The 13,141-nt window shown below is 37.6% G+C and overlaps 1 protein-coding gene across 1 annotated transcript; it reads left to right on the top strand.

Annotated features, from left to right (window-relative positions):
- The first annotated feature begins 270 nt into the window (after nucleotides 1–270).
- On the top strand, nucleotides 271–1,179 carry LOC139727687 (uncharacterized). Its single transcript, XM_071638669.1, has one exon. The coding sequence runs from the start codon at nucleotides 271–273 to the stop codon at nucleotides 1,177–1,179; it is 909 nt and encodes a 302-aa protein (XP_071494770.1).
- Nucleotides 1,180–13,141: the final 11,962 nt, after the last annotated feature.

Raw genomic sequence — 13,141 nt, 5'->3', positions numbered from 1 at the left:
GTCGCAAGATGTTTTTTTTTTTGGTATGTGTCATGTTTTGTGCCATTTTGACAATACTTCCTAGACACATGAATTGACTTGGCTAATGATTGTGTGGAGAATTCACTTGTCCGAAGAATACGGGAATTGCCGGAGACAAATTATCGTCGCTTTCAAATTGTAATACAGCGTCTATAAACGCTTAATTGTCATAACTGGTCAGTAAAAACTGGATGTTCACCGTAGAACAATCTCCATATTAAAGTGCATCTTACAAGAAATTTTGTTTTGATGGAGAACCAGAGGGTGATGGAGATCGGCAAGCCCACTCTTCCGGCGGCGTCGTGCAAACAGGACTCGGGATATGCGGAGATAAGCAAAAACTCGAGCCGGCAGCGAGCTCTGCATTGTTTAAGCATGATGAGCGATTGTGGTCGTGGGGAGCGAGACTTCTGCGATTTCAGCAAAGCTCTCGGCTCGACGGTCAGCCTACACGACTCCGACTGGGAATGCGACGAAGACTGTGAGAGCGACAGTCAAATCCAAGGCACCTCTGCAGGGCACCAAAATAAGGAGAAGTCATCGACGTCTACCTCGACAGCGACTTCATCGTCGAAATACCGAGAGGGCTCGAGATTGAAGAAGTCGTCGAAGTCCCACGTGTCCGTGAAGAAAACCGACCCACGGTTGCAGCGCCAGATGAGGCTGAATATCAACGCTCGAGAGCGGCGGCGAATGCACGACTTAAACGACGCCCTGGACGATCTCCGGAGCGTCATCCCTTACGCCCACAGCCCGTCGGTCAGGAAGCTGTCGAAGATCGCAACCCTGCTTCTTGCCAAGAACTTCATCCTAATGCAGGCCAACGCCTTGGAGGAGATGAGGAGGATGCTATCGTACGTGAATCACCCTCCGCTCTGTCTTCCACCTGCACTTTCGTCGACTACCTACCCGCTCTCCCAGGCCTACCCCTCGCCCGACATCGGAGGTCGGGGCAGCGGCTCGGGCGGCCACGGGCTCACCGGGAAAATACTCGAAAGCTCAGGTGCGTCCGTCAACTTCCCCATTTTCTGTCGACGTCACAGTGGTCAGCTCATTTCGTCGGCAGCATCGTCTAGGAGTTCGTCTTCGTGTCAGCGATGCATGGATAGCCCGTCGATAAGTAGGCACAGAGAATCAAACAACCACTCATTTTTCTAGCTCTTCGAATGCATGGAGTACATCCAAGACAATCAATCATGTGACGAAAGCTAACTGGACGTAAGTTGATAGAGACAACATTTCCGGTACATGTATTTGTCTTTGACTGTGGAGTCTTTTTTTTTTCAGACTAGAAACTGAATCTATTCTGCATCAAGTGGGTACAGTATGCAGACAGTTGTTGTAAGACGAATCCCATCTTCAAAACCTTTGCCGCTTTTGTGAAATGTCAAGAATATTCGTCAGACTGTAAACTGAGAGCTGTCCTAAGGTAAATACTGTCTTTAAAGGGGTGGTATAGTTTTGGTTGAGATAGGGATTTGGGTTTTAACTTGTTGCGAGATAAATGGCGATCACTAATGAAATACTTAAGAGCATACAATTCTAAGAGGAATTGGCGACAATCTGTTTTTGGAATGACTGAGATATCCAACAACAAAGCAAAACAATGCGGTCCGAGTAAAAGGTGATGGTAATTGCTCTTAGAATTTTACGCTCTTTAATGTTTCATGATATCATTGATTTCCAGTTATTTCGCAAAAAGTTTAAATCTGAATGTCCATCTCAACCAAAACTGTATCATTTCTTTAAAACTCTTATGGAAATTTTATATTGTCAGAAAGAAAAAAAAAATCGTTATTTCAACAAGCGATTTTCTTTTCAATTGATTGACTTAAGGAAGCGTTTGCGTTTTTACATTAAGTATTGTGTTTTGTACCATGTTATCCTTAATCTAGTTTGTAGTAAATAACATGACATTCATACAACCAAATTTACCTTACATACACAGCTTCTATGCCTTTCATCAATATAATCGAACTATAAACATTCCTCAATATTCCTCTGTGTTAAGCTGTATTAAAAATGACTTTACAAACTCTAAATGCCAGCTATTGCTGTAAGATAACATGAGCGATTTTTCTATCGATCTTTGCTCTACACTATTGTAACCTACGAACCGAAATGGAAGAAAGTGCACTCCTTGTCTAAAGAATTATCTATAGCAAGAATTTATAGGAGTCAACAGGAAAGTGATATTTACTTCAAAAGGTGATTTCGAGACGACATTTAACAAAAAAATCGCTTAATACATCACATTCTTGTAGACAAAGCTTACGTAATTGAATCGAACGGATTGTTTTTATCCTTTTTAATGGAAATCATAAAGGGTATCAATAATGAAGACTAAAACTTATCGTTCTGTCTAGATAGTTAAGATCATGCCCCACCCTTATCAAAATGAGACAGTTGTACGGTTTATCAACTCGGTTATACTCTCAAACTCTTGAATGAAGACAAATCAAAGAATATTATCATACTTACTTAGTACTGCCAAGTCGAAAACCATGCATCAAACTAAGCATTGTATACCAATTCCCTAATTAAGATAAAATCCTTCTCAATTATCTCCTCTTTATTTTCTTTTGCTCTTTCTGGTATAATTGTTCTTCGAATATTCTTGAAGTGTAGCATTAAAAATTTTTCAAGTAGAACTGAACTGAGGTTTTAGAAATATAATTCTTATCGTTTTTAGTAATTACACTATAAATATAATTTTTTTGTCATTGACTGTAATTGAAAATGATTGAAGGCAATCCAAACAGTGTATCATTTTTGTAACCAAAACAAGAAAGTGATGATATCTTCTACAAACAGTTGTAGCTTTATAATCATGTCTACTGATTTGTACTTACATTAATGAAACCTTTCGTTTGTTTGCTTGCTTTTGGTTTGGTTTCTTAAAATAACCATTGCATTTACTATCTATTGGGAAGAAGCCGAATGTGATTGTTGTTTGCACTGACAGTACGACGGCCTATGGTCAAGAGAAGAATTTATCTGGTTGGTTATCTTGGTTAAGTAAGAAACCAAGAAAGCAGTTGTCAACGTAAGGAAAAAAAAAACCTGCTACGACCCACATTATGATTTACGATCATACCTCCTCTATTACAAGTATCATTTTGCTCCTATCCATAAACTTTAGATTGTCATTGTAACTGGTAAACATATTTATATATTAAAGCAATGCTATAATTTGTTATGTAACATGATTACGAACAATGTACTTTACATGGATGGGATAACTTATAAAATTCAAAAAGTCAGATATATTTCATGGTGCACTGTGCTTGTGAAGCTCGGCAGATCATAAGAAGAAAAAAATATATTCTATATGCTCGGTGGCTATACTCAATGACAGATCATCAAACAGCTTGTTCCAAACTTTTTATGTATTCTGCTTACTGGAAGACTCGTTTGTGTGTTCAATTATTATGATATAATTTGTCTTTTCTAAATTGTAAAATCTTACCATTAAGAAACGTTGCAATCATAGTCAGAGTGTACCTGATAATGATTGATCTCACCAATCGTACATTGTTTATGCTCCGATAATTTCGTAATGATTAGAATAGGGAGTAAATGAATTTTTCGAATTAAATGGTAATTAAATGGAGAAAGATACAATGAGATGTTATCGTTCTTGAGCATTTAACGAAATTATTAATATCACTGGTATGTGTAATAATTTCGGTGTGTATATTGAATGAGATATTGTGTGTGCATCTGTGCATTGATATGTTTGGGACCTGTTTCATAAAGATTGATCGTAAGATTGATCTTACGATTGATGCGATTCAAAAATGTTACGTCCAATCTGCTATCGAATCCATGCTTAATTCAAAATCAAGTGAAAGTATCTTTGTGAAACAGACTTACGATCAGCATTGATCTTACGCTGTATGCGCCGAGTTACGCTCGATATTAAATTCGAGCGTAAGATCAATCGTAACTCTCTATGAAATAGATCCCTGATTGAATTATAAATCAGTCAGGTTTACAAAGTATTTATGTATCTACTGATGTGTTTGTTTGTTTATGTGTGTGTGTGTGCGACCGTGTGTGTGTACGTCTTGGTCTGTGCATGTGTTTGTGAAAGAGCGAAAATTGAAGAATAGAGGGGGAAATGGAAACTTACAGAAGACAAAATTTACAATGCAATAATACTTTTGCGTCCAGGAAGGTAGAAGCGTGGACTACACTGGTAGTTTGGATCTGTAAAACTTTCTTTCTTCTAAATTCAACACAAGTGATGACATACAAAACGTCACCCATTCTTTACAGACTTACACCAGGGAGTGAGGAGGAGGAGGAGGAGAGAGAGAGCAGCACTCCTTGAGGTGTTGGCAGGGATTGTTTTAAGACATTAGCGCGTGGTGCCATCGTGGGATTTGGATGTTATGTGACACAGCAGCTTGGAGGCAGAAGATATCGCAAATCCCCCCCCCCCCCCTCCTCCTCCTCCTTTCGAGTCTGCCAACCGACGAATACTGGTCTCGCGCAAAGAGGATAGGAAAAATAGAAGGGAGCGGAGCGAAATGAGCTAAGGGCGATAATCCCAATTAGAAAAGGTTTAGAAGGAGATGAAGAAAACATGCTAAGAATTGACGGCAGAAAAGAAATTAGAAGGAGGGAGGGAGAGGGAAGCAGAAGCAGAAATCTCCTCGGGATAGATGTCAAAAAATCTCCTGATTGAATTAAAGAGAAGAGGACATTAGAGAGGATTTGTCAAAATATGAAAAGGACTGACTTTCCTCCTTTTTTTTCTATTCGTGATATTATAGTAAGAAGTGTCAAACATTTGACGTCGCTCGCTTAACTGCAGCCTTCGGGCCGAATCTCCCGGAATTCGTTTACACGAACTGATAAAAAGATCAACGCGTTTTAACGCCGCCAGACGATAGGTACAAAGGGCGTCGAATTCTTGACGAGGCCCCGCTTGTCCAATTCCCGGCTGATGAAAAATCAGCTATTCCCGTTTATTTTGAACTTTTGAAAAGGGATGGGGTGCTTTTTCAACGCTTCCTGACTTCCATTCGTCTTAGAATTAAATATGAAGTAGATTTATAGATTAGTGATATTGATATAACGTTTTACGAAGAGAAAGTGCATTCAGCGACCATTTATACCAATGAAAATCAGAATTTCATTCTCGGGTAAAAAAACAAAATTGTCATTTCATTAGTATTTTGCTATAAATGTAGTTACTACTATATATATCATTATTTTTATACTATATTGTTGTTTTGTTTTATTCTATATTATCATTTTTATACTATATCATACTGTTACGACTAAAGAACTATACTTCTATTCTGAAGAGATTTTCTGCTACGTTTTGAACGGAAAGGGAATAATCGGAATAAAATGTTGTAGATTTGGACTTATCCAGCTGCTGAGATTTCCTAATCTATTTTACCACTCATAAGAGCAGAATGATAAGTGATTAATTCGATTTGATGAGCTAGAATAATGTGAACGGTTCACACCAAATTAATGACAAACGTCATATGGCATTTATATGTATTAAAAAGTCAATCTAGTGAATTCGAAAGAGGAATGCATAGAATATGCGTAAAAAGATGATGCCCCTATAAAAAACAACAACCGATGCCGTTAGTTTCGCATTTCATGAGTTAACGTATATTATCACGATTATGGACTTGATGGTAATTGCTACTTTCCTCCAAGAGGAAACACCCCACGACGGAGCACGCACGCTCGACGCGTATCGAGGGATCCAGCGGCGAAGAGATAAAGAAAACGTAAATAGGAAGAAAAAGGAAGACAAATAGAAGTAGTGTGTGCAAGGAAGTACCTCCTTAGTGTGTGTATGTGTGTGTGTGTGCGTGTGTGTCTGTAAATATGTGTATGATTATCAAGAGACAGATTGGAACCTGACTTGACAACACGGCGACAAGGAAAAGGTCGTATATCTCAAAGACAAACATATTATCATAACGAAGGCAGCTCAGATATAGCCAAAAGTCGAGAGTGCGAAGAACAATGTTTTCTCAGGGGTCATGGTTTGTTTTGGCCTAATTCAATTTTACACCCTCCCATTTCCGTCCCCTTGTTTTTACTCTGTTTGTTTCTCTTTTCTCGATTTCTCATTCGGTTTTCTCTCCCTCTTACCTCTCTCTCTCCCCTAAAAAACGGAGGAGAACGATGACGGAGTGATATTGACAATAGCTGCTGAACAAACTGGTTGGGTAATGAACTTTAGGAGGCGGTAGATTATATCTTGCCAGAAAAGGATGGACGGGAGGGAAGGAAGACCAAGGAAATCCAACTCATTATCACCGCCCCTCCTGGACACACTAGGGCGAGACAAGTTTGCGTAGCTAATACGGATCGGGATGACAGATGCGTTACCACGCGGCGCAGCGAGTGGTGTCCGGCGAACCTCCGTTAACCCCCTCGAACTCAGAAATACCCACCTGATCATATTCCACACAGTAAAAGTCAAACCGTCAAAGTGAATAAGCTTTATCCAGTGCAACGATAAATGAGCAAAAACTCACTTCTGCAGATCATTGTGTTAAGCATTTTCTCTCATTCCCCCATTCTTTTCTGAGATTGTCTAAGTCATCCCTTAGTTGCCCTTAAGAATAGATAAATACAGAAAGGGCACCATCGCACTATATGGCATGTACAAAGGATCCATTATTCTTTTGCAGCATGACAAAAGAAAATTGGGAAAAAAAATCACGATGTCTCTTATGATAATGCCAAACCGTATAAGGCCAGGGTAAAAGTTGTATAGCAAATTTCTACTTTGATGCTGGCTTCTGTATAGTATTTTTTTTATTTTTCATCTCGTTGACATGGTTTTGTTATATATGACGAAAAGCAACAATTGTCAATGGTAAGCCACACCTAAGATAAATTGAATGCTACATGGGTATTTTTACAATACAAGAATGAGTTCTTACAACTTACTAATTACATTGTCCTCAGTCTAGTTTACAGATTTCAACAATTGAATCATTTTTGAGAAATACTGTGTGTCGTCATTCTGTGAACACGAAACTGAAAGAACTGTTTTATAATCAGTATATCCTTCACTCTAAAAAAAATCCGGGTCAGAACTGACCCGGAAAGGGTCAGTTGGGGTCACACTCCGTTCCGGGTCAAAAATGACTAGAAATTTGGTCATGAAGACCCTGACCCAGTTCATGACTCTGAATGGGGTCATATCTGACCCCATTCCATGTCATTTCTGACCCGGAAGGGAGTATGACCCCAACAGACCCTTTCCTGGTCAGTTTTGACCCGGATGTTTTTTAGAGTGTTGATATACGTCTCTCTTTCTCACTCTGCCTCCGGGATGTATGCAAGTACATCATGTACATTGAATATCATCATTTATGTATGAAGAGTTTTAATGCAAAAAAAAAAAAAAAAAAGATAAACGCAGTTATCACTTTTTGGGAAGTAAAAAGGTAATCATCAAATAGAGAAAATCAAATTCTTAAATGATATGTCAAGAAATCTTTTGATTTTTCATTCAGCAGATGGAATCTCAGTTATCTGAAATTGATGAGAATGGATGCATTTTTGTAAACATTTACATTTTCAAGCAATATATATATATATATATATATATATATATATATATATATATATATATAATGTTGGCAAAAACCGATAAGTCCATTTTGTTCAATTCTTTTAAATAACGATTTTTCGTTACAGTCTGTTGGCGTAGAACGCGAATGATGTAGAAATCATATATGAATGTCGCTTACCTACGTAATAGAAGGTTTAATTTTTAGAAATCTACACAAAGGGAAAACTTTGAAATTTTGTACTCTTCAATGTGTTTTGCGACAAAAACCGATAAGTCCACTGCTCGTTTTGTTGCAAAAGCCGATAAGTCCACCGCTCGCAGTATAAAACAGGTGAGTTGCAAGTCTTCTCAAGTTTTAAGCTATGCTCATGAAGTTTAGCACACACACATTGGATTTGGGATGGAGATGTGCAAGACATTTTATTCTTGTCGAATGTATTGAAAACTGCGTTGCCATGGTGACGGCATATTATGGTCATAAATCACTGAATGGCTTTTGGTAATGAGGTACTTCCGCATTTTTCGAGCAATGATCATGACATTTGGCGCGCACATTGGCCTTTGGTAAATGTACAAGTCACATTCTTTCATGGCTCAAAAACTGCGTTGTCATGGTAACAGCATATTACGGCGATTGATCTGGAAAATATTAGGGATCGAAAAAGTTCCTCATTTTTCAAGCAAAATGCTTACGAAGCTTGGTACACAAATATTAGTGTCGGGATGAAAATGTGCAAGACATTTTTCGAATGTGTTGGAAACTGCGTTGCCATGATAACAACACATTATGGTAATAATATGTAAACGGCATATTATGACAATAAATCGGGAAAATATTGTGGGTCGCAGAATTTTCTCATTTTCTCAAGCAAAATGCTCACGAACTTTAGTACACACCGCACATTGGTGTGGTCAATAGTGGTGGTGAAGACGTTTTTTGAATGTGTTGGAAACTGCGATGCTATGGCAACCAAATATCATGAAAATAAATCAGGACAAAATATTTGGATCAAAGTAATTCCTCATGTTTTGTAGCAATGCTCATGCAATTCGGCACACATGCTGTTCTTTGGAACAAGGGAAGCAGGACACCATGTTTCGAATGTGTGGAAACTAGCTCGTCCCGGGTTGAACGAAAGCTGGGTAGCCTCTAGAAGCTTACTGTCATACACAATTGTTTAGATCAGCACGCAGTAGCCGCGACGCTGGCGCTGCAGCCTGCATGCTTATAGCGGAGTCCGTATCGTGCGTGTATGTAGTCCTACATAGTTACTGTACAGCATGCATATAAACACAGCATAATCAATGAAATCACCTGACACATGTACGACATGCTGGTTGGTTAATGTGGACTTATCGGCTTTTGCAACAAAACAAGAAGTATACTTATAGGTTTTTGCCGCAAAACACTGATTTTAGACTGAAATAGTCCGAGTTATATTGCGTTTTGTTATAAACTGATTTTATCTTCAGATTGGTCCCAACCCCTTCCTGAAATCACTGTATCGGATATATGTCGATTGATTTTTATGAAAAATGGACTTATCGGTTTTTGCGAACAAACTCTTCATATATATATATATATATATATATATATATATATATATATATATATGTATATATATGTATATAAATGTAGGTATCATATACATCACAGGAATACAAATACATTCATACATACGTACTTTAAACTGTACTAATGCTTATTTTTCGAAAAGACTAAAACGTTTGATATCCTTTGCATCTAGAAAAGGCACTTATTACAGGAAAAAGCATTGTTCATATCAACTTTTACGCTATGTACTTAAAGTATTAAAAGTTGCACTTCCGATGGTAACAGCCACGTAAGAGTCAATTATCAGCATGCTTGTAATGACAGCTACTTCATAATGTCATTTATAATGATGACCCAGTCGTGCAAACTTATATTGATATAAAGAACAGAGACTCTTTCAATGGTTTTTCAACTTCTGATTACAAGAAAAATGGGTGATTTTCCCATCTCTTTTAAGGATAACATAATTGTACACGTAGTTACCCTTTCAAGAGATACGTCCCTTATTATGCTATCCCTTCTTCATAGGTGAGATAGTATGCATGTATAGACAGGCTCAACTTTGTCATTTTCCAGCTTGTATCTTCTAAGTGGAAATGACATTAGTCACCAACATTTCATGCATTCAATCATCACTGTTATGTGAGAGCATTCGGGGAGGATTGTGATATTACGTGGACATACGGATATGATGCGTATACATTACCCCCACATCCACTCAGAATACCACCCTGCCATCGTATAAACATGGCCTCCGGCGGCTTACGGCAAATTAGCGCCAAATCCGACTGGTATCGTAGTGGAGATCGATCACATTAGCCGAGCCATCTTCTGTTTGGACTTGCCTCTCATCTAGCGCTTCTTTTAGAACATAAATTCCTTCTAGTCTCTGAAATCAGACACTGCATTATACTGTACTCCACCTAGCGTGAATTCGAATGATTTTGTAAAACTGCGGTAAAGAAGTGTCAATATAATCATCCATACAAGAAGTAGATTAATTTATTTTATTGAAATACTTTATTCTTGGGCGTGTAAAGTCTGAAGCATTCGCTATTTCGTTTTCTAGTTTCTTGTGAAGATGAACGGTACGTGTGTGCCATGAAAATATCGGTAAGACTTTCACTATTTGAAATATCAATACGTAAGACAATGAACTAATGTGTGGTTTATAAAATCGAATTTTTTTTTTTGCTGCTCATTTTTTTCTGCTTTTTCTATTCCACAGGGGTTATCAAAAGTTGAAATAGAGAAGAAATAAAACAAAGAAACAAATACACTTGAAATCATTCATAAATAAGGTGTCACTATCCCGAAGTAGTATTTGCTTAAGATACAACATCTTTCATTTTGAGGGGATTCTTTCCACCAAACAAGTTTCTGTTTTTGTATAAGATGCATCACAACGCACATAGGCAAATCATAGTTTCTTTTCATTTTCTTGTTCATTGTCCGCAGCTGATACCCCAACAGATTTATCTTTGTTTTGTTTGCTTTATTATTGTAAATACAACCGAAAAATATAATATTTCAGTGTCTTGGCTACAATCATTGCACAATCGAAGCTTTTTAACTTGCAATAATATACATTTGGATGCTGTCAACGTAAGCATCCCTTCCAGTTGGATGCAAGAATGCCCATGAAACCTCACTGTGTCTTAATATGTCAAAGAACTGTTTATTATGTTCACTTCATTTCGATGTACGACTTTCACTTTGATACTACTTTATAGTCTACTCATTTCTATTTTTTACATCTCCCTGTGGCGGAAAAAGAAGAAAATGATATGTAATATAGTACAATATATAATATGATGGAAAGTGTTGCTTTATTAGTGTCTCTTATATATACACCTATAGCTTACACTTACACTTCTCAAATTAGCAGTGTCATCGCCCTCTCTCTCTCTCTCGCACCTAGCTGGGTAAACTTTGCGCAGCATTTACGTAAATTAAAGAACAAAGCAATTATTTCAAGTCAGTGACTGACATTATGTTTCAGGTAGGCCTCCATTTTGCAAATTCGGTAATACGATATATATCTTGTTAGATTAATGGAGTTAACGTACAGATTTATTTTCTTTTTTTTTCGAACCATGTATATTGTAATGTGCATATTGATATTTTATGTGATAGTAGTGAAAAGAATTTTGGTTTATGTATGAAATTATATGTGGGAAGAAAAATAAACCAACCAACCAAACAAACAAACATCAACACAGAGGGGCTGCTAACACACAGAAAAAAATAAAGACACGGAAAAAATGGACTCAAACGACAGTGGATTTTGTGAACTTGTATAGAAGCGAGAATTTTATTCTCTCATTTTCAAGTCAAACAAAAAGAAGAAGAATAGATGCTTAGGTAAGTATTTGAAGAGGAAAATGCAATCAAAATCAAAGAATGATAACAAAAGCTTGTAAACAATAAAGATTTTTTATAAACGTCTCACTGCCTTCTCAATGGTATCATCCTGATGTTTTCAAACTTGGACAATTTCTAGCAGTCTCAGTTTCGAAAGATTGATATAAAGGCAATACCGTTAATGTGCTAGATATCCGATACTGTTTGATGCGGATAAGAAAGCGGACGGCGTTCCTGTGGGACACATTTACATGTTATTTTCTGCTGTGTGAAGATCACGTGAGAGAAAAAAAAACCTTTGGCGTGAAAGCATAGACTAATGATTGAATAGCAGACGATGTAAAGACGTATCGCGCGGCATCAATGCGTATCCTCCCGATCCCGCGTGTGTACCAACCAATTTCATTTATTCCGTAAAAGCTACGGTAAATAAATTCTAAGGTGATGATTCTTCAGCGCAGCCTCCGGCAAAGGGGAAGGCTGATATGATGAGACGTGTCAGGAAGACAAGAACCGTGGAAATCAGAACCTCGTTTTTAGTGTTTGTTGTGGGAGATTTGCGGCTGCTCTGGCGTGACGACTTGGTCGCAAATGGTTGCGCGGAGCGCGGGGCGAATGCGTTAGGCCGTTTCTGTCAACACGCCAAGGGAAGAAGTGTGGATTTTAAGACATTTAGTCTCGACACTTAAGACCCGGATCTTCGGCGAGAGACATCAAACACTAACGACATACAATGCGCTGTGGCCAAGATGGTCAGAGGTTACGAAACATGCGCAGCAAATAATACTTAAAAAGTTATGTGCCCATCAGCTTATTGAAACGCGCGGCTGCAGAGAAAAAAAAAATTGCGTATTTCGTGCCAAAAGCTTTTATCGAATATAAAATGATGGTTTAGACACATTGATAAGTAGAGCGATGGATTTTTTACTGTTACAATAATAAATACAATTAAAGCAATAATGTTACAACAATACTAGCATTTAGTTGGGGTTTTGTTTGCTTTGTTTTGTTTAGTCTTTTTCTCGTCGTATTCATGCTCATAACATTTGCCCCGTAGCGCAGTGTGGCTGGTCGACTTTACTGCCGCAATGGCAGGAAGAAATTTATGCTTGTAACAAACAGCGGTAGTACTGACATAATAAGCCACTCTATAGAGAAGTGTGATGACATTCATACTACAGACTGATAGTATGTGTTATATATATATATATATATATATATATATATTATGACATGTTCTTGATTAACAAAATAACTTTGCCACAAACACAAGAGACACGAATCATATACTTTATCTAATGTTATGTAAATTACTGTTACCTACATTGCAATCAAAGCGTGAAAGGACAATGATTCTCGAGTGCTCCATTGTTATATATTCTGTAATTGTACCGCAATTTTTCTTGTATTTGTTTATTCAGTCAAATGCATAATGATAAGGATGATAATAATGACATCGCTATGAATGATTTGACATATTTGCATCAACAACTTCTAATAAATGCAAGCTTGGCTCAGCCAAATTATTGATTATGATAAAAACACTATCATTGAATATTTAGATGCATTTTTAATGTTGATGAATATAAAGGACTCCACCTTTGTTTAAGCTGCAAAATTTGCCTTGTTCA

The sequence above is a fragment of the Diadema antillarum genome, unplaced genomic scaffold (genome assembly GCF_040938485.1).
Source record: "Diadema antillarum isolate AM-2024a unplaced genomic scaffold, OU_Dant_1.0 seq00000143_RagTag, whole genome shotgun sequence".
Lineage (NCBI taxonomy): Eukaryota > Metazoa > Echinodermata > Echinoidea > Diadematoida > Diadematidae > Diadema > Diadema antillarum.
The sequence above is the reverse complement of the archived record's forward strand: the minus strand, read 5'-3'. Positions and strand labels throughout refer to the sequence as shown.

Bases quoted from the DNA above. Each gene is read 5' to 3' on its own strand.
- LOC139727687 (XM_071638669.1), top strand. From the start codon at position 271: ATGGAGAACCAGAGGGTGATGGAGATCGGCAAGCCCACTCTTCCGGCG.